Raw genomic sequence first — 22,832 nt, forward strand, 5'->3', positions numbered from 1 at the left:
ATAACCTGAATATAAACTGATGCAAGGTGATATATGACTCAGCTTTTGATGGCGAACGAGACTGAAAAAAATCCCAGTCTAAGCTGCAATCAAATCAGCAGTTTATTAGTTTAAAGCAGTGAAGAATTGTGCTTTGTAAACTGGAACTTTTTCAGTGCCTTTAAGTCAACTAATATGTAGAGGGCTTGTGGAAAGTGTGAGGTTCATCACATGGGAAGTAAAACTTAACTGAAAGGTAGTTTCGGACTTCTGGTTCTGGACATACCTGAGAAGCAGCTGACATAGGTAAGATGGCTCAGACAAACTTTTGTCCCATATGATACGGGTGTGGTTAATTGATCCTGTTCTTAGTAAAAGGGAGGTGGGTTAAACAATCTCCACGCTGCTGAGGTATGCTCAGTACCTGATGTGGCTCCATCTTCACTGTACACAGATTTTGTTATGTCCACCACCTATGGCTTTGAAGGTGTGAAAATCAAATCTCTTTTGGTTGGATTTAGTTGAGCTAGTACTATAACACTGCATTGACAGATCTTCATTCTCAGAAAGGTGTCAGTCCTTTAATCTACTTCTCTTCTTAGGGAAGGATGAACAGAAGATAGTAATAACCTCTTGGCAGCTTCGATATTAGCCTGGGCTGGGGCTCCCTTCAGCAAAGGGAGAGCGCGCTCAGGAGATCCCTTCTTTAGAATGACACTTCCCAAAAGAAACCTATATGGAGATTTTCTTCTCCTGTTCTTCAAGCTATTAGTCTCTTCCATAAACAGGAGCTTTGATAAGATTTGGTAAAATCCTTAGTACAGCCTCAGAAGGTGAGAAGATTATATTATGTGTCAGATCAGCTTTCATCCTGTTTATTTACTACTTGCCTCCAGATAAACAATATCAGAAACGGAGGTGAGAATTCATTCCTTCCCCAGCTCTTTCTTATGGGGGAATCTTGAGCTGTAAAGACCCTGCACAATTTCACTGTGAACATTTTAAAGCCCTAACACTTTCTTTTTAATGATGTAGGAAACTAATTGTAAGAAGAACTCTAGTTAATACAGGATTCAGGTCACATAAATCACAAACTCAGAAAACACTTATGCTTCAGTTTCAGCAGCAACTGCACTTTCGTTGCACTGAGCATTTGGAGTGCTTCTAGTTTATTCTTTGTAGCTTACAATATTGTAAATATTTACCATATTATTTCTGAATTGCCATATAGCTGAGGATGTACTTGTGCACAAAACATATCTAGGAAGAGCTACTAAGAGCAGAATTTAATTAGGTGGCAGAAGTTTTTGCTATTTCTATGTCTGATTGTGAGTCTGATTTTTTCCCCAGCTGAATCTGCTTCTTTGTAAACACAAGTGAGAATAATAAAAAAAGCAAACTCCGTTTTGAAGATCAACAAAGAAAACATATGCTTTGTTTCAGTTCTCCTGTCCTTCAAGAATAATTACCATATTGGTCTTTTAAACAACGAATTGCACTGAGCATCTTACTCCTAATGTATTTATTTCGTTTGCAGTTTCATTGACAGCCTAGAAAGGCTCATATTTCTTCTTATAAAAGGATTTTTATTCTCCACAAATAAAGTGGGTCAGCTCCTGTAGCCCTTCTGCATATATTTTGAAATCATTTCCTGCCCAACTACTGTGATATTTTTCCCTTGTGCCTCCTCCATCTCTTCTCAATATATTCTTATTTAAACGTCTTTTAGTATTCAAGAAGTCTGCACTTGCTGAGTGCTCTGTTTTCAGCTCCTATTGTTTCTGCATGAATCTCTTTAAAAGGGTGCATTGTTCTTCACATGCCAAGAAATTAAGGGCCCATCCTCAGTCTGTATCTGTCTTACTTGTCTTTTTCCTCTGGAGCTTAATTTTCCTCTTGCTTGTGTATTTTTGTACAATTTGAAAGATAAACTGTGGAGGGCATCTGGGATTTTTAAAAGGGCTGGTAGTGCTTCTGCCCTTTTTAATCCATCATATTGTCATTTTATACATTTATTTGGTTAATAATATTTCCATTGCATGGGTAAAGTAGAACTACATCATCTTCAGTCATGTTCACTTGCCCCTCGTTTGCTTTGGAATCCAATTCTAAATTAATACCTTTTATTGAAACAAAAATTATAATCATAAAACATTATAATGGGACTTTCCAGCTGATGCCTCTTTCCTTTGCAGCACTGGAACTTCTCCTTAAGTTGCATATTCTTTTGAAAATATGCTTTAAATTTGGTTTGGGTAGATTATTTTTTAAAATTATTATGTTATTTTATTTATTATTATTTTAATGGCTCCAGACACAGTGGTTAGAAGAAGTTAAACTTAGAAACTCAGGCACAGATATGAGATACGAGTGTTGCTGCTTTCTAATATTTCTGCGTTTGGTAAAAGAGCTCCTGCTGAATGCTGCTCCTGCTTCAGTGCTTTAAAAGCAAACTCAGTTACATCAGTTATCAGCTTCTTAACCTGACATGTAAGAAAAAATCCATTATTCTTTACTGGCCTCATTGACAAATAAGAAAAATAGTGATGCTACTAATTGCAGAAAGAAAACAGCAAATTAAAACAGGGGTTTCAGACTTGTGTTGTACATGTCTGTCAAATCTCACCTTTGTGGTTAAATCGTGGTGGAACTGTTTTTGTTAAAGAATTAGGAAAGCTTCGTCCCCAGAAAACAGGAACTCCATGGAGGAAAAAGAGTCCTATTTTGAGCATGTGACCATCTGCTACTGTTTTTTCAAAATATTCCTAAACTTTTATTGATGTCACTTTCTTGGCGATAGACTCCAGAACCCCACTAGTATTCAGTAATTAACATGTTTGAATGCTGGCACTCTGTATTCTTATCGTAGTCTATTGTTTGTATTAATTTTCCTGTAAGGCAGAAGGATATTAAAAATATGCCTCCTTTTTCTGTTGTCTGCTATTTAGATATCAATTATTATCATCTTTCTAACTTGAACAGTTTTGTGAAGCAATGATGGCAAGCAGTAAAAAATAGGAAAAATGTGTACCATTATAGGTAGTTAATGTGGTCCTATTTGATATATTCTCTTCTGTGGAAAATATATCTGCTTTAATCAGAGATAGAGTGACTAACGTTTGCACATTTTGTCAACAGAGTATAATATACTTTACAGCAAGTTCTCCCAAAATCCTTGACTGGATAAAAGATGAATCCATCCAAAAGATACTGCAGCCGTATGCAAAGTGGCATTATATTGAACGTGACCTTGCAATGTTTAACATTAACATAGATGAAGATTATGTTCCCTGTCTCCAAGGAATAACAAGAGCTAGTTTCTGCAGTGTTTATCTGGACTGGATTCAGTTCTGTGCTAGAAAAAGGGTGGAGGTAAGCTTGCATTTTTTTTTTTAGTAGTAGTAGTTTTATTTCTTGGGATAGGAGTTAAATGATGCGTGGTTATTCTTTTGCTTGCTCAGGATTAATACAATAAAATTTATTTCATTTAAGCTGTCAGATTTAACATAAAAGGAAAATATATGTTTTGTGGAATGGAAAAAACATGTTTTGGAGACTACCTTTGTGCAAAACCTAGAGTTTTAAGGAGCGTTAGTCTGTGAATACAGAACCAATTCCTTATTGTGCACACTTCCAACACCATTAATTTCATCACCTCTAGAAAGCATGGATATAACAAGTGCTCACAGAAGTACTGCTAGAGCAGGCTCCATTCAGGGAATGTCATCAGAGCATTACTGTTCCTTCAGTGTTGCCAGTGTTTGAGTACATTTGCCAAACATTTGTGATGTTTGTGTATCCTTTCCAAAAATTTGCCTATATTTGGGTACAGTCTTCAAATGGTAGGGAAGTGCATAACAAACTCACTGCTAGTATAGGTCACCTCTGAGAGCTCATAATTCGAATGTGAACCATGCCACAAAACCATGTGAAATTACCTTGCAGCTCTAGAAGGTCAAGGGCAGGTTTACAGCTACGCATTCGCATGCTTTGAGCCACTAAGATTACTGATGGTCAGCAATCATTTGTCAGAAATGCACTACTGTATTTCCATGGAATACTCAAAATAGCCCAGAGGGAGAATACAGTTTCAAACAAGTATATTCCCTTGATTTAATTTTCTGATTATTGCTGATAATGGCAAAAAATGAGAAGTGTATCTTTCCTGGCCACCGTGTGCTGTTATTCGTGCATTTTTCATTCAAGATCACTGAGTGCACATCCCATTTGGTACCACTGACCTTAGCTGGCGTAACATCGCTGAATCTTAATGTTTCTTCTCCACTTCAGTTCCTTCTCATGTCTCTAACCCTGAATACCATTCCACCAGTTCCTCTGCCTATCATTATATTGATACTGTTTTCATTGAGTTGTCCTCTGAGCCTTCCCCACCATCTCTAGGAGGAGATATTTAATCTCTCTGGGAATATTTAATCTCTTTTCTTTCCCATCTCCATGTCTCACCTCCCAGGTTCTGATACACAGAGAATTGCACGGTGCAGGGAAAGCCACTGTTAAATGATATTTTTTCACTTGTTATGTGGCTGAGACTTTCAAATAGAATAATAGATTTAGGGATGCCCAATAGACTTGAAACTTATCAGTTAGACTTAAAAGGGCAAACAAATGCCTACACTAGTGTGCGCACACACACATACTTATATTTTTTTTAATGTCTTTTTCTTTTACCTCTGTTTTTGTAATTCACTGACTATATAGAGGTAAAGTTTATGTAGGAGGTGAGATGTAAAAAAAGCTTCACTCTACACATAGCCCTGAAAATCAATGTATTTTATAGAAGGAGCTACATTCTCCATTATAATTGGCTTCAGTTTTAGAGTCAAAGAAAGCTATAAGAAATTACTCACTGCATGGACTGAAATAATAGTCTATATCCTTCTAAGATTCACATTCACGAGGAGTTGTTTCCGTTTTTTCCTCCTGCTTGATAGCAAAGTTTTCTTTGCAAAAATTTCAGTAAAGAAATTCTCCTGAGCTAGTAAACGTAAATTAAATGTTTTGACTGCTTGTTAAAATGTGAGGTCAGTGTCATCAATGGTATACAATTTAGATATATCTTGTTATTCACTAAAAGTGTGTTCCTCCAAACTTTTCCAAATAGATTGTTCTTCTGGAATCTGTGGTGGGGTTTCATAGGCACTGTGTCCCATGAAAAGGGGTTTGGCTGCCTCCAGTTGCAGTGTCTCCCAGTAATAAGGAATCTGCTCTGTTTTAGAATGTCAGATCTGGGGGGAAAAAGAAAAAAAAACAAACAAAAAAAAGCCCCACCAAAAAATCCACCACCAACAAAGCTAGCTCCCCTCCCTTGGGATCTCGCCACCTGAGATTGAAATGTTCTGATTCTAACCAGTGGGCAAAATAAGCTTGCATTTTGCAGAAAGCCTCTGATGGCAATGATCTTCCTTCTTGTTCTGTTTAATTGCAAAGAATGTTTTTGTGTGTAGGTCCAGCTATATGCAAATTTTATGAATGTTACCATTTATAGTATTGCAGTGCTTTTAAAGATGGTATTTGCATTTAGAATAACATGCTATTCTTAAAACTTTCTAGCACCTGGACAGCGATGAGGATTCTCCTCTAGTGACACTTTCCTTTGCCTTGTGTATACTGGGTCGAAGAGCTTTGGGAACTGCAGCTCACAATATGGCCATCAGGTAATTTATAGGAATCCTTTTTCCTCATCTTAAAGCAAAGACCTGTTTGTCTTTTTTCACTTAATGTGGAATCTTAACAGAAGATTAGATCAAGGTGAAGTCTCTTTCCTCCATAAAATAATTTGTTTTCTCCCATTTCTGGACATCTTTTACTTTGGTAGTTGCCTAAATAACTAATACCAGTCTTTATTTCATAGGGCAAAGCAGAATTTTGCATTGAAAGAATGGGTACCAATGGTTATTGCTTGAGTTCACTCGCGCCTGGCCTGGCTACTGGAATGCTGGCTTCCTCCAGAAGAGGAAGAAACTGCTAAGTCATCTGACATCTAGTTAGCTAAATAATAATAAATCCATAAGGGTCCTGTAGGACCCTTACGTGGGTAAGGGTCCTACATACAACCCTCAGGGCTGTATTGCTGTTCATTGTGCCACTTCATTCTGGCGACTGAGGAAGGGAGAACCTCACATCTCTTGAGACCACAGCTTTGTCTGTTCTCAGTCTACCTTATTCAAAACACTTCTTCCTAGAAAGTCTGGTTAATTACAATATGCTTGGTTAAGATTGTTTCTGAATATGCTTTTCATCTTACATTGTCATTAGGGATTCTTCGATTTTCAGTAGGAGTTCAGAGTTGTTCGGGTTTTATAAAGTACCGTTTACACTGTCCTACAGATAAGGTATTTTATTAATGAAATAATCTTTATTTTAATAAAGTCTAACTTCTCACCTAATTTTAGATTTTTATTAGATGTATTTGAACTCCCTGTGTTCACAGGAGTTTAGTAACAGTAGAGAAGTTGAGTAAATACAGTTTCTAAACGACCTTGCTGTATTGGTACAGAACTGTGAGCAAAGCTAGCTAGCCCTCTATCAACATGCTCCTTAGAGAGGATTTGTCTTACTAACAAGCAAACAAAGACAGCATGTGTGATTTTGAATGCATTTTGTGTTATAAGATAAAACAGTCCTTTTAAATATTCATTCTAGCTTTTTTATCTGTTGAGACGTTGGTAACATTTGGTTTTATGTCTTCCTCCTTCAGTCAGTCATGCAAAATGTTTGTGGCCCTCAGCTCATTTCTTGGTGTGCTGCTTCTTTCTGCTCTCTAAAGTGGCTTTTGTAATCTCTTTTCTACTAGTCTTTGCACATTCCCTTCCTGCAGTAGTTTTCTTCTGGGTTGAGTTTCCTCTCCCTTCATTTCTATGCACTCAAATTAGTGTGATGTTTAGTAAGTCACTGATATTTCTAATATTGCCCTATTTTTTTGATGATCCAAATTTTAGAGTTTGGGGACATGACAGAAAATTTGATGTGCATTTATGATTTTTTTTTTTTTTTTTTTTTTTTGAGAAAAGATTAAAGTGATTTTGATCTGGGCCCGCAACAGATATGTCACAGCGATATTAGAAATGCATCCAAAAATATCACAAAAGCTTCCTAAAACTGTCATCACGTTGCATGTACTTCCCACTGGATCTTAAAATCTTCATTACAATGTTTTGGCACTAGTACAGATACAATAACAATGTCACCTATTTTTATTGGCTTACATGGTTAGTAGCTAATGCAAAGAGATAATATTATCAGAGACTTTCTAAAGCTTAAGATGGAAAGTATGAATGTTGAGGATAATTATTTGCAAAGTCTTCTGCAAAGATTTGAATAATAATTGCAGGAGTCAGCTATATTATGTCTTTAAAATCTGGAAAATCACCAATGAACCAAATTAGTTCCTCTCTTTTGGTGAGTGGACACTCCATACTTAAAAGTGCTCTTCTTGGGGAGAAAAGGTCTGTACAAAGGCAAAAAATGCAGTAGTTGTATGCAGTGCACAGTTCTATCCCTGTTTTTCTGAGTCTATTCTATATAATCCTACATCTTTAATTAAGTCCTGGTTTTCTTTTTATTAAGCAAGTGCTCCAGGGCAGTATTGAATCATTGTATTTTTAAAATGTATTTTGTGACATAAAAGGGATTAAGTGGAAGCTTCTGTCAGTATCTTTTTCAGTGCTACTTCACAAAAGCTTTCCCTAGAAAAGTTTCACTGTGGAAAAACTGTGTCACTTACCCACCTGGTTAAATTACCTTTAATACATTTGAACTGTCAGAAAGATTTGGGGGGAAAAAGGAATCTGAGTAGCACAATTCAAGTTTTAAATTGCTACAGCTACAAAACACGACTTTAGCTTGGTGAAATATGTTTATTCTTGTCTTGAAGAATTTATATATTTCTTTTAATTGACAAAAACAATTTAGTAGAAATTATTAACTAAGGAGCAAGGTGCGTACACTACCCCCTGACATCAAGACCTTTCTCTACAAAAATCCCCCATATACATTCACTTCAGCGCAGAGGGCAGTTCTTACCGTACTTACTGTGTGTACTGCTTCACACAGATCTTCACAACTTATTTAAACACAAAGAAGCAGTTAAGTCAGCGAGACTCTGATAGGAATACAATTATATGGCATGCCAGAGGGAAGGAGACTTTGTCCAACACGTGCAACGCTGCTGAGGCCAGGCGATGTTCCCGAGGATTAACTTTAGGTGCTGAAGGCAGGTCTCCCTCCCCTCTCTCCGTGTTTGATGGAGATACAGCAGCTCTTACGGAGGGTGATTTAGAGCATACTGCTGGTCCTCCCCCCCAGTTCTCAGGCTGATGCAGGTCTGCATTCAGTCAGATGGGGGAGAAGTACTTCAGGTCCTCAGAAGCTGGAGGAATCGTTCCTTAGGTGATGCTTCACAGTCCTTTCCCTTGAAAAGGTGTCAGGGTATTTTGGGGACCTTTTGGAGCCTACTGGTTGCTGAAGAGGGTTTTAGTTTTCTGCAGAGATGTTGTCAGAACAGGCAGTCCCACAGCCGGCTGTGTGCAGATGCGCGGCTGTTGGGAGCTGGCTCACTTGGTAAGAGATCGGGGCTCCTAACACATGCTCTGCCACACTCAAATGCTGGATGACAAAAACTTAGATTATTTAGATTACTCTGGTAGGCACTTAGAAATGACCTTGAACTTCATATCAGGACTTGCTATTAATTCTGGCTGTGAAGCATCTTGTGTACAACATTCCTGGAAGTTTTGTGATGAGTTTGAGATGTAATGGCCAGATAGGCATTGTAGTCTTCTCTTCCTCATGCTTATTTCTATGAATAGTTTCTTATATGTCCAACGTGAGCAAACTAGTCAAGAATCTGTGCTCTGTGGTCCATGTTTTGTTCTCTGGGGTGACTGTGCAGGTAGGAGGAGACTTCCTCCGGACTAAGTCTAGCCCTTGCTGTGTCGTGAGGAGTGACAATCATCCAACTGCTGCGCAGAAACAGTAATGCAAAGGTAACGTTACACTGAGCTGTGCGCTACAGAACTGAGATTCAAGTTTATATTGTGTATGTAAACTATCAATTTGCAGTCATGTACACATGATTTTGTCTAATCTATTAATCAGTGAATGTCACTGTGTAAACCAAGATTCTAAATGCTCTTATATAATGTATGTAAATAATTGTTCAGTGTACCTGTTCATGTAAATGTCAGTAGAAACCCAACATTAACACTAGATTACACAATAAATGCATTCATTAAGAAGGCAGAACATTGCTATGCAAATCAAATGCTCTTTTAAACTGTCATTAGGAGGCATCCTGCACAAAATGCAGTTTGAAGAACGACATGACATTACCATTCATTTATTCAAATATGAGCGATATGTTTAGGTGTGCATTTGTAAAAAATTACTTAATAATCCTATTCAGCCACTAGACCTACTAATGCATAAATGTTTAGTATACGTTTCAAATTTGGAAAAATATAAAAATCTCTTAATAAAGCATTCCTCATCAGATAACTTCCAACACTACCAAGCCTGGATGCTCAGGTCCCCTCAGCTCCCTCTGGGTGGTATCACTCAGGGTGGACAGAGGGACACTCCAAAGAATGGCTCTGCCTGGAGGAACCGCTGCTCACGCTGAAGCCCAGGGAAGCAGCTGGCCCCGCTTGCCCCTTCCCTCCTGGGCACCACACTGGACTGCCCAGCATCCGAGAGGAAAGAGGTGGAGGGCACGGGACATGGTGCCACAGTGCTGCCGGTGATGCTGCATTGCTCGTGGGAGTTCAAGCAGACAGCGCAGCTTTATGTCTGCCAGAGCTGAGCAGAACAGAAGCAGGGGAGAAAAGTTTGACTCTCAGCTCACAACCACTATCATGTAAAATATCAAATTTAGAAGGGCTACCATTGAAAATATTTCATTCAGGTGAGCTATGACATTCAGGTCATTACCAGCTCACAGGCATGCATTTTTCTTTATTTCTTAAATAAATCTACACTTAACATTGGGAAAGGTCTATAAACTGCAGACAGAGGATGGGTTTTGGTGCGTAGAATACACACAGATATAGTCACCAGCTCATTAGTCTTCATCCGTACTGTTTTCAGGCTTGCATCAAATGCTTTTATTTTCAGCTGTTGGAGCAATGTAAGGAGTGCAGTAGGAGGGAGTATTTGCTTTGGCTCTGCCCTCCCTCTGGTATTTGTGGTGCTACTTCATCCCCTCCTTTCTGCACTGTCGAGGGGCCGACGGTTCCCACACACCTACTAGTCTTGTTCTAAAATAGCTCGCAGTTGTGACAGCAGCTTTTTGGGTTCTTAGCTCAGAGGGTTAGAAATGTTGCCAGAAATAGTAGTTATGTCTCTTCCTGATTAATGTCGTTTCTTTGGCGTGTGAATTTACCTTAACTAGTTTTCTAAATATTTTGAATGAGCCTGTAACTACAGCAGATTACTAATTGAGGTATGTTAAAACTGGGCCAAGAAGGCAGCAACAACCTTGAGTCAGGCCTGAGATCAAAGCTGTTGGCTTTACAGCTTCCTTATAATCTCATTAGAGTCTTCGGGAGAGAGCATAACAATGGGAAGAATAAAAACAGCTGTATCTTATGTGGATTAAGGGCTGTGTGTTACAGAAGTAATAGCTTGAGATAGTGTCACATTATAGGCAGAATGTACCCAAAAGCCTCGTTACAATTGGCAGGAGAATAAAAGATGTCCATGGTTTTGTAAATACAGCAATCTCCTCCAGACCTCTCTGGTGGAAAATACGACATATAAAATAATTGACTACTGCCACCACAGCTTTGCTCCTTGTAGCAGTCATATTTGTTCTTAAAAATGCTGGTTAGAGAACTTATTATGCAGAGGGATGAGAAATGGATGAGTCTTCCCTAACGAAGCACAGTGAGAGCTGTACGTGCTTCCCTCTGCTCCCTCTGCTGATGCTCAGCTGCAGTTTGCATAGCTGTCCTAGTCCTGGCCTTGCTTTCAGCAGATACTGCTGTTCACAGCAGCCTGTTTAGCATGTGCTGATGCCTGTAAGACACTTTGATGTGAATGCAAACTCTTTGTCTGCTCTGGTGTTCAGATTTGGCTCTGAGAGCCTCTAATGATGTAAAAAACAGTTCTCTCTCCTGCCTGCTCCTCCCTTCATCCCAGCCAACTTTTCAGAGCAAATACAGGGGGTGTTACGTGGGGAAAAACTATACTACAGATCATCATCAGGTGCAGAGTTCAGGGTAGTTTTTTCAGTTTCATCCTGGGAAGAATATTTAGATACAGAAGTGGGTTTTTTTTTTTTCCAGGCAAGGATTCAGCTGTGTATGCTGGATGTTGTCTAGTGGGTGGGCAAGTGAAAGGACCCTTCCTGATTTCTAGCCTTTTCCAAGGAGATGACAGTCACATATTTCACCACACTGGCTGCACCCACCTTTTTTTTTTTTCCCTAACTGGTTTATTCTAGGGTTTTCCTAGCTGTTAAGCAGAATTTGGGTATATTATCATTTTATAAACTGTGGAGATGATTGATTGAAAGTCAGTGGGGATCAGGACCCGCTCCCTGAAGACACATAACAACTCCCATTGAAATCAGTGCTTGAATGTTTTGAAGATCTGAGTGTAAGTGCCTGTCTCACATAGGCATGTTTTAATACGTAACTTGGTACTAATAAATGCAAATCAGTTAAGAATTCACAAGAGCTTCCCCCTACTCTTCATGTTCCCAGCAGCGACAGCAGCCCTGCCTTCCTGACTGGCCTTGGTCCCACTGATTAGTTGATTTGTATTAGACAGTGCTTTTGCGGAGAAAATTGGTATCCAGCTGTTTTTCTGGTAACAACATATATATCTTTCCATTTTAATTTCTAAAACATGCTACCCACCAAGGGCAAAACTAGAATGCATCTGAGCTGAAGATAGGCCAAGCAGTCTCGCAGTCTCTCTTCTCCCTCTCTTGGAGAAGAGAGAAAATTTAAAAGTTTTTTTTTTTTCTTTTCCTAAAATAATTAAGAAAGCTCAATTATGTGGAAAGATTATGTGTTCTCTGGAGAAAGCCTGGGCGGTAAGGAAAACCGCTAACATCTTAATGCAGCTTCTCCTCAGAGCCTTTACAATCTGAAAAAATCAACTGTTGTAAGACCGAGTAAAATCTTGGCAGGTAGATGAAACCATGTCCTGTGGGTTTGCAAGAGATGTCTGTTTTTAACAGATGGTTCTGTTTTCCTTAATCTCGAGATCAGTTCTTCAGAGCAGCATTAGGACAGCAGTCCTGCTATATAAGCATTATACAAGTGGCTGTGGTGGTGTTGTGGGAAGCTCATGATTCAGGGTGCAGATTGGAGCTGAAGGCTTCACAAAGCCCTCGTGCAACCATTTTCTAACAACTACTCGATTTTGTACCTTTAACCTCTTGCTTAAATCTCAGGTCCAGGCAAACTGTCGTCCAAGGTCAGGCAGAACTAGTTACATCTAGTTTCTTATATCAGAAAAAAGAAACCCAGTGCATATTTGCTTTAGGGCTCATTGTTTCAGTATGAAATGCCTGTCGTTTGATTCATGCTCTCACCCGGTTTGTTGAACAGTTCCTGAAACTTAGTATTCTTCTTAGTACATCTGGTTTAATGTTCACGTCTGGGTTTGAGTTTCATGACAAAAGTCTCAGATTTGCTGAAAATATTTTTTACAGCTGTTTTTTTTTTTTGAATTTTTACCTTGCAAGGAGAACTGCTAAGAGTAACGGGGCTGATGAATAAACTTTCAGATGAGGGGGCAGCTTCTGCTGCCTGCACAGGGATTGCAGAGCAGCTGGCACTCTTTGACCTGGTCTCTTTGGCACAGCCGCAGAGAAGCAGTGCCCTGAGGCACCCCGTGACCCAGCCACCCCGTCCTTAGGACATTCTTTGTTCCAGGTGCCACACTCATTCTGTGGCCAGTCGTTTACAGCGCAAGCAGAAGGAAAACCACCTAGCCCGAGGAAGGGTTTCTCATTAGAAACATGCGATGCAACCCCTGCCTTATACCCACCGCAGGAGCTGACCCTGCGCCGGAGGGCCACTGGTCACTGCGCAGCTCAGCACGTGGCCAGCGGCTGGCAGGGGTCCGGCTTGGTGAGATGGGAATGACTTCTGGGAGTGACTGCTGCCTTTCTCTTACAGCTTGGACTCTTTTCTTTATGGGCTCCATGCTCTGTTCAAAGGAGACTTTCGGATAGCAGCAAAAGATGAGTGGGTCTTTGCAGACATGGATCTATTGCATAAGGTTGTTGCCCCGGCAATCCGAATGTCTCTGAAGCTACACCAGGTAGGGTCTTTTTTTAATTTTTATTTTGAACTTTTACTACTGCATCTGTCTTCTTAGGGAAACACAGGAAACCTTAGAAAGTGTCCAAAGAAAAAAAAAAAATGAGAGGGAAGTGGAGTACTTGTTGCCTTATTCTGAGAAACTTCCTTAAGCAAAATGGAAAAGCTTGGCATTTATTTATTTTGCATTCACTTGATCTTCTTTTCTGTAGCCCCTAGCTGCCCATCTGAAACCATTCATATTGCAGAGCTTGACCCTGCATTTTTCATCAAAACAAAACTGACGGTCATGTCATGTTTTACTTGCGTGGATACTATAAAGATTGTTTCTAGATTGACAAGAAATACCTTGATTAGACTGATTTCATTGCTAATTTATCAATCCTTTCATGAATGGCAATATACATGTAACGCTTCCATATATTAAAAGACACAGCTGAGAGGAGAGTGGTTTGAAGGGTTAGTGTCATGGCTGCTTGTTTGATTATGTCAGGCTGTTTCTGACCCCATTCTGTTTTCAGTTGTAGAAATCTGGCACACCTCCATTGAAGTTGCTCCAATTTCTTCAGGTCAACCCCTGTATAGCTTGGAGTTGATTTTGTTCTTCCTCTGGCACGTTATGATTTAGTATCATATGCTTTTATCATGCATGATATTTATAATTGCTCTGAATGTAACTGAAGTGGAACTGCTATGAATTAGTATCTGAGAATTTGACACAATAATTTTATGAATGTTATCGCTGGCCGTGTTGCTGTGTGACAGCTAAAGTAGTAACACAATATTGTCATATCTGCTGATGGATTCCCAGTCTGTGCTTTTGTTGGTGGTTTTTTGTGAATAAAAATAAGGATTTTCACAAGAACCGTGGAACGCCCCAGGTGATTCCAATCTCCCTCCGGCTTGCCCAACAGCTCTGCCTCCTGTGGTTTCCCACTTTATAAAAAGACAGTGGATAAGCTGGCATTCTCCGAGTGTCTTTGTCCAGTGGAGACATGAGATCAGAACAGGTTACAATAAAACAAAAACCATACCTTTCTATATTACTGTTAAATTAATTGTTCTACCTCCCCAAAGACACACTGTATCAAATGGCAAGTCACTTGGGGGGGGGATCAGCTGGCAACCGTTCGAAAAACACGATTTTGTTTATTGTTAATAGTTCTTGTGTTTTCACAAATACACCTGACCTTTTCAATACTTTCTCCTGTACTACTAGGACCAGTTCACCTGCCCAGATGAGTATGAGGACCCAGCAGTTTTGTATGAAGCGATCCAATCTTTTGAAGAAAAGGTTGTGATTTGTCACGAAGGGGACCCAGCCTGGCGCAGCGCTGTCCTCTCCAACAGAGAGGAGCTGCTAACCCTGAGACACGTGGTAGATGAAGGAGCAGATGAATATAAAGTTATCATGCTCCACAAAAGTTACTTGAGCTTCAAGGTTATCAAGGTACATATACCATCTTTCTAATATTGCTGTAATTTAGGGCTGTGGTAAATAATATTATTTCTGAGTAATCTGGCCAAAAGGAGAGGCTGATTGTAGTTATCGGAGTAGGGATTGGAGGCTAAAAGCTCTCTTCAGTTGACTTTTGCACCCATATGTTTGTGTATCTGAAATAACATTCCAGCCTTCACCAGGGAGTAGCTGCAAAAGTTCATAAAAACTGTTGGTGCAAAGACATGAGGTGTTTGGACACACAGCTACTGCCGTTCTACCTAAATCACGTAGTTCTGCGTCTTCAGTAGCAAACGTTTTCACATGATCCACATGTTTTTAACCTACCTGTAGGTCAACAAGGAGTGCGTCAGAGGGCTTTGGGCTGGGCAGCAGCAGGAACTGATTTTCTTACGCAATCGTAACCCGGAGAGAGGAAGCATCCAGAACAATAAACAGGTCTTGCGGAACTTAATTAATTCTTCATGTGATCAGCCACTGGGATATCCAATGTACGTTTCCCCCTTAACCACCTCGTACCTTGGGACACACAGCCAACTGAGGAACATTTGGGGGGGACCTGTCAGTTTGGACAACATTAAAAAGTGGTTCAGATCCAAATGGTTAAGGTAGGTGTTAAATTTTGGCTATGCAGATAGAGACCCTGCAGTCTCGGTTCCACTGTATTTTCTGTTAAAAGAGAGTCATTCCGTACTGTTACCTATGAGTAAAAAATTAATTGCACATAACTCAGAATATAACAAAATAGCCCTACAGATACAGCAGGAAGCAAATTCATTAACTCATTAATGGCTTTTAAGTAAAGCTTTCTACATGTTCAACAAGATTCATTACCAAATCACTTAGCGCTACAGACATTTCCCTTATTCCAGGGAATTCTACTGTTTATGCTTTGTAAATAAGGGTATCTTTTCTGTAACTCGGTGACATGTCAGAACATGAGTAAATGTGTTGGTGGGTTATGCTCCAAAGCTTTGGCAGTATAGATGATCATCCCCAAGTCATTGTTCTTGACCAAAACACATCTAAAAATGCACTTACTATCCACCAAAACTGCCTGACTTCCCCTAGGTATGCATGATCAGTACCTGACACATTCCATCTCTCATTCCTACATGCACTTTTCAGACAGCAATAACTCACTCTGGTCTCATTCCCTCCACCTGCCCTATCGCCACTGTGGCTGAGGAGAGGCAGGGGACCATGGAGAGACTATGGGAGCCAGCTTGCATGCTCAGACTTATGCTAAAATGCCAAGATTAAATCTAGTGGCTTAATATGCTCCTTTCCCACCATGCAGCTCATTCCCACTGAGCTCACTCCAGCCCATTCCTCTTCTTCGCTACTTTGTTACCTCATGCAAAAGTTGATCTTCAGAGACCACTGTAACATTAGATAGAGAGTCCTAAGGTCTTGCAGGGTCCAAAGCCCCTAAACACAGACAAGGACAGATTTGGTTTGTCTTGTACACAATTTTGTTCCAAGTAAGCTTACCCCATCATCATCTTCATCATCTCATAAAATGTCAAAAGACCTGCAGCGGTATGAGAGACTACAATTACACGTTTTGAGGGCACCTGACATTGGTGGCACAAATTTCTGTGCATAATAAATGGCTGACCATGCGCGTGTTCCTGCAAACAGAATGCGGAAGGACTGCCATGCAGCTCACCACGAGAGAGGTAACGTTGAAGAGGTGGACAGTGGAGGGGGGTCTTCATCTAGCAGCACTTCCACAGGCAATTCCAGCCAAAGCAGTAGCTCGCAGCCCACCAGAGATGGAACCCCTCAGTTGCAAGCTTCATCTCAAGAGGTCCACCAGCGTGCAGGTATTTGCAGAATTTACTTGGCTTTTTCTGTAGTCTTCTCCTGAGGGGCCACATAGGCAGATGCTTTTGGGGCGTGCTCATATCCAGTGGAAAACTGATTTTGGAAAGAGAGGGCTTTGTCTTTCCTAATAACGAAGCACATGTAGGAGATGGCTTCCTGATATTGTTCCAGGTATTTACCGGGAGGGTGTAAGACAAATATGATTCACCAAAGGTTCCACTGTGAAACTCCTTTATGTGTAACTTTTGGACTAGGAGGTGCCACCAACAATGCCTGAATGAGAAACGCAGATGGGAGGGAGTCTACATGTGTGATGCCGGGAGCCCGTACCACAGTGAACCTGTGCTTATCGTTGGCTGGGAACAGCAGAAGTGAAAGTATGCAGAAATCTTAATTATCTTGGAAGGACCATGACAATTTATTTGAGGAATTGGTCTGGCTGTTCATCAACGCATGTGGAGAACAAACAAATAGGAAATAGCTTCTTATGTCTATACAGCAGTTACCAGGAGAAAATTAAATGTTGCCAATCATTCTGTCAACTAACAGCTGAGCCCTTCTCATAATACATTATGGATTCAGAAGTACTTCAGATATATTCACAAGGTAGAACTACTGGCCTTCACATTGGAAATAGACATTAAGTTTGGCAGTGGGTCACTGTGAGACCTATCACTGTGGGATCAGGACTTGTAATGTAAAGCCAATTAACTCAACCTTTCAACAAGTTGTGGTATTACTGTATAAATTAAACCAGAGAACTAGAGGGGTATGACACTTGTTTGTTTCCCATTAGATCATTTTGACCTATCATTAAAGATAATGGACAGGACTGGAGAAAATCTTGCCCTGAATATAAATCATGTTGTAAGAATAAAATAACTGCTGCTTTTAATTGAGTCTAGCGTTAGAGGAATCCCCATGTGCATACTCACAACTTGACACTGCAGTAATCAGAATGGCAAACTTAATTGTAAAATAATGATGCAGAGCATGCCATACAAGAATGAAAGTTAATTGTGAGTTGTTTAAAAGAACTTATTGGGTGCCCAGAAAACCGCAGTCAAGAGAGAAGGTCACACTTAGTTAAGAAAAACAACCTGGCTTTGAGGTAAAATGAAGAAATGCACAACAAATGCAAGGAAGTGGAAAATAGCAAATGCAAATCCGTATTCAGTCCTGAGAGACCATTGATAAGAGAAAGAATGAAACAAGGAGAAGTTTCTGGCTAGCACCATTACAGACAAAAAGATGAAAATGGGTTTGTGGCTGTTTATTTTTAAAGAGTATTAGAAGCAAAAGAAATCCTAACAGTGGTCTTGATCCATCACTATATAGAAAGGCAGAGTTGCCAATAATGTAGAAATGAGAAAAGAAATGTCTGGTTTGTATTGAGAAAAATGCAGATGATCTGTTTCTATGATCTGATCATGAAGTAGTTCCTTCCATCCTAACAGCTACAAAGAACATGAAAGAGTGGCTATCAAAGCTATACGCTTAATTGAGCAAATCCAAATGACTCATTCAAGAAGGTTTTTAAGAAAGCTGGTTAAAAAGCAAGCTCTCTTTGATCTTCAGTAAGTATCGGGACACTAAGGCAATACCAGAGGACTGGGAAAGAACTTATGCTATGCCTGTTAAAAAAGCAGAATGAGTAGGGTGACCTGGGTAATGCATGTCTGTCAATCTGACTTTGGTTCAGGACACTGTTGGCCTACCGCGCACAGTCCTAGTACGCTAATTTAAGAAGGACATTTTTAATTTGGAAGGAGTTCAAAGAAGAGCCAAAAAATTATCAAAGACCTGGGAAATACATCCTGTAGTGAAAGATTAAGAGCTTTCAAACAATTTATATTGTAAAAGATGCTTTGATCGTAGTCTGTAAGTACTTACCTGGGCAACAAAAGGTGACCAAAGACAGTCGATTTGAGCAGACTTGGATATAACAAAGCTAAAAAAATTCAGATTTGAAATCAAGTGCACATTTTTAACAGTGAGAGGAAATAAACAGTGAAGCAAGTGACTAAGGGTTAAGATGGATTCTCCGTGACTGGAGATATTGGATGCATTTCTTAAAAATAATCGTAGTAATTAGTAATACCATACAGGAATTAATTCCAGGAAGTTCTATGGCCCATGCTATGTAGCACAGCAGACTAGATAATCACAGCAATCCCTTCTAGACTCATAATCTATGAATCAAGTGCATTTAATGTTTTCATATTTCATATTTCATTTTGCAGCCTGGTGCCACCGAGTCTGCAAAATGCAATGAAAGCCCTATATAAAAGTGCAACCAAAATCGGGAGCATTGGAAACGTGTGGGGTTCTCCCCCAAAGTGTCCTTATTTCATGATGCAGTTTATAGAATAGCCTTTGTTTCCTAAGTGTTTTCAAGGAGAGTTATTTATGTGTAGATGTGGGTGGTCTCCTGTCCAACGCTCTAACCACTCACTGCGTTTGGGATGAATATAGAATACTTTTGGACAGGGGTCAGTTTGGCAGTTTAAATCACAAACAGATGTTTGGCCACGTTAGCCCCTGCACAAACTAACACACCACAGCCCCTCTGTTCTTAATTCCAGTCCGTTCTTTTTATTCAAAAAGGGTAAAATATTAAAATAACGATCAGATGTAGAAACCAAAGCACTTAAACAAAACCCCGGAGTTTGAAGAACCTGAATCCCTGCGGAGGCCAGACGTGCACACGGCTGCCGGTGCGGCGGCCAGGCCTGACCCCCATGGCAGCGCGTGCCCTCCCTATTGATCACATCCGAAGCGCAGAGGACACTGCCATCGTGGCACACAGGAGCCACGTGCCTCTGTCCCACTGCTCTCAAGCAGAGATCCTGGGGCTCTTATTACAGAGAATGCTGCTTTGCGTGCCATCTCGGGAAAATTATTTTTTTATTGTTTGGAGCATAAAAGTAGAACTAAAGATAACATTGTAAGTGGGGTGCAAAAGTGTCCGGTGCTTGCCGAACCAACTAGGTTTTAGTCCGGCTAAAGAGCTCCACTTAGGTTGTGGCCCAGCTCTGCCATCTGACTCTGTGCCAAGTTATCTCAATTCTCTTTGCTTCAGCATCTGAAAAATGGGGCTAATGATACCAGCCTCTGGAAAGCAGGTCTGTGGATGTGAAACAGCGTGTTTCAGCTATATAATATAAATAGTTTGGATATGAAATTCTGCATTACTGGAACCCTCATGAATTCAGCGAACAGTCATGTTTCTAGAAGATAGTGTGAGATTTATATTCCTTTATGCCTGCAAAATTTCAGTATCTGGAGGAGCTTCAGTGCTTCCCTCCCTTCCACAGTTCGGGTATTGGGAAAAAACAAAGCAAAAAAAATTACCAACAACCTGGAAATGCCTGCCAACAAAACGTGTTTCTGCACTGATGGCTCCCAACAGATTTTCTGGCATCAACTCTCTACCCCACAGCGATAGCTAGGAAACCAAAATGCCAGCTTGTGTTAATGTTTGGAGTTTCCTGGAAAGCAAAAAAGCCAAGCTGGCACTCGCGTGACTAGGTACTTGCTGCGTAAGCCTGGGTTAGAGCCTGTCTGCAGAAACAGCAAACTCTTTCGGGGCATGTGGCACATGCCAGCCCGCTGCATGCCATTTGCAGTGTGCCTGGGTGCAAGCAGGTATCTCGTGGGTTCACTGGCCAATAAGTTGATTTATTTTTCATTCTATGCCTATTTAAATATGCAAGCATAAGAAATACAGAAATGATTTGTCTCAATGACATAAGGTGTTGATATAAATGTTAAAAATGGGGGTGTATATGTACAGGAAGATAGAAGTTGTCTAGGCATGTCAGAATAGCTTATCTACTCTCTGTATCAACAGTGGCTGCATCGAGACGCTTCACAAAATGGCGCAAGAGCCTTATGCGGGTCTCATTCAGCCCTCCAACAGACTGCCCTAACTAGAGGCGTTCAATTCTTTTCAGTCTGTGATATACTGTAAATATCACTCTTGGAACTCAGATATAGTTTAATATTAGTCTTAAAAACTGTCTTGTGGCTTGAATGCTGTAGTCTTCCACTTGGTTGAATTCTCAAATTCTCTTTCCCCATGTGCAGGAATAATTCTTTTTAATGTGCCATTGTTTTAACTCACAGTTTTTTGGTTTTGGTTTTGCATTTAATTATACCAAGCCATTTAAGGTGGATATTCAACATCCCCTACTTTAGTGTGGTTGACAAAGGGGAGCGGAGGTACAGCAACGCTATGCTCAGTCATTCACTGGGCAGGTTAAAATGTACGTGGCAGAGTAGGTGTGAGCCTGTGATCAGAGTACTTTCCTTGGGGTGTCTTCTCATTTTCCTCTCTTTTGACTCAGTGCAGAACCACTGGAGCTATTCTGACCAAAAGCCAGAACGCCTGTAGTGGAAAACACAGAAAGGTTCATACGTTTAGCAATTTGTTATTTCTGTTATTCTTGGGATTCTTACACTGAAAAAAACCCCTAGTAATATGCCAATAGTAATATGTACACACGGGACACTGTCAATAGCATGGAGTTCATCAGGATGCCACTTACTTAAATATATTAATCTTTCTTTTAAAGGCAGGAGAAAACCCAGGAGTCAGTCCGTCCAGGCACACACTGCTTTACACCAAAGGCCCCCTGCTTCAAGTCACTCTGGACCAATTGTAGAAAGCCGCCAGCCTTTCATCCAAACATCTACATCTGCCCACGAAATTGCCCAAAGGCTTTCTAGTAGTCAGCCGTCATTCCACAACTCGGCAGCATCTGTGTTTTCCCAGTCCCCTGCTGTTCCTGCTGCTGGCCAGCTGACTGTGCAGGACCAAGCTGCAGCAATGCTCAGGTCCAGTCTGGCCTCTTCCACCAGCTCAACTCTCAGCCTGCTGTTCGGCAAGAGAAGTTTTTCAAGTGCTTTGGTGATTTCTGGGCTCTCAGCTGCCGACGGAGGTAACACCAGTGACACCCAGTCATCCAGCAGCATGAATATTGCCATGGGTCCATCTGCTAGAGCAGCAAGTCAAGCAACTCGGGTAAGGCTGAAGCCAAAACAGCAGTACTAAGCGTGAGCTACTGTACTGCTCTCCTATCAGGTTCTTGAACTGTCCTCACCACCGTTTGATTTCTTCCTTCTCACTGGTCAGAAAATAGTCTCTTCCAAAATAACGTCAGGATTTTGGTATTTGTTTTGGATTTTGCCGCATCACAATGAAAATGAGATTGTTACTGTTGAGTAACATTGTGTGTATATGAGAGTCACGTATTTGTAAGTGACAGGTTGGCTGTTAAGCATGCACCTGAAATTGCAAACTGGGGCAAAGTCCCGCTTCCCTTCACTCAGACGAGGGACTTAGGTCTCCATTTTCTGCAGCCCAGGTGATGAGTACCATCATAAGCAGACTAAATAGCTCCTTCCTTGCTTGCTTACGCAGGACTTAATTATTTGTACAAAGAGGAACGGTTCCCACTGAACAGTGCACTTGTTCTGTCCCTCTCTCTGACCAGAAATTCAATCCAGGACCTGAAAACCTTGTTGCTGAAAGGGTTAGTCAAAGGAAGTCTGTAGGAAATATTTCCCAAAGGAAACCTGCATGCCCTGTGATTCAGCATTTTCTAACAGCAAAACAGTACACACACAGAACTTCCAGCCTTCTTCCCAGTAGGCTCCCAGTTATATTCCCGTCTTCCCTGGAAAATTCAACGCACATACTAGTGTTATTGTTTTATTGTCTACTTTAGTATATTTCCTTAACTTTGGTTGCCATCAGTTGCTTTCCTGAATTTTGAAACCTTCACCTCAGCACTACAGAGCAGTAACGTGACAAGATGGACTAGAGATAAAAGGTGACTGCAACTAGAGGTTGAGTGACAACATAATTAAGACAGACTTTCGCATCTGGCCTATCAAAACGGAAACTAAATTGGCCACAGGGGAAGACTGTGGATATGGAAAGTCCAAAACACTTTTCTGCTACTATCATTCTGAACTGTGTATAACTTCCCTAATTTTCAAAGAATTCTCCAAACCTCAAGTGAAAAAAGCTCCTTAGCCTGTGTGTATTTTGCTCTCAACCCAAAAATACCATGTATGGTATAGTTCCCTGGAGTTTTGCCATGAACTTCAACAGCAGTTGACTGAATGTTACTCATCTGGGTCCAATCCTGCTTTATTACTCTAATGAGCATTAATAATATTTCTACATGTACAGCTGGACATATCAGATGACAAGGCATAATTCCAACTCTCAAGAGTTTATAGCCTAATTTGCAAGAACT

At 40.5% G+C, this 22,832-nt stretch overlaps 1 protein-coding gene across 1 annotated transcript in view; it reads left to right on the forward strand.

The window, feature by feature from the left end:
- The window catches only part of PCNX2 (pecanex 2), a 162,162-nt gene that overhangs the window by 136,836 nt on the left and 2,494 nt on the right, over positions 1-22,832 (forward strand). The window contains exons 27-33 of the mRNA XM_050893555.1: positions 3,118-3,351; positions 5,551-5,654; positions 13,131-13,275; positions 14,494-14,724; positions 15,067-15,341; positions 16,378-16,562; positions 21,141-21,589. Coding sequence (XP_050749512.1) covers positions 3,118-3,351; positions 5,551-5,654; positions 13,131-13,275; positions 14,494-14,724; positions 15,067-15,341; positions 16,378-16,562; positions 21,141-21,589 — 1,623 coding nt within the window. The remainder of the gene's footprint in view (positions 1-3,117; positions 3,352-5,550; positions 5,655-13,130; positions 13,276-14,493; positions 14,725-15,066; positions 15,342-16,377; positions 16,563-21,140; positions 21,590-22,832) is intronic.

This window comes from Gymnogyps californianus, chromosome 3 (assembly GCF_018139145.2).
Source record: "Gymnogyps californianus isolate 813 chromosome 3, ASM1813914v2, whole genome shotgun sequence".
NCBI lineage: Eukaryota > Metazoa > Chordata > Aves > Accipitriformes > Cathartidae > Gymnogyps > Gymnogyps californianus.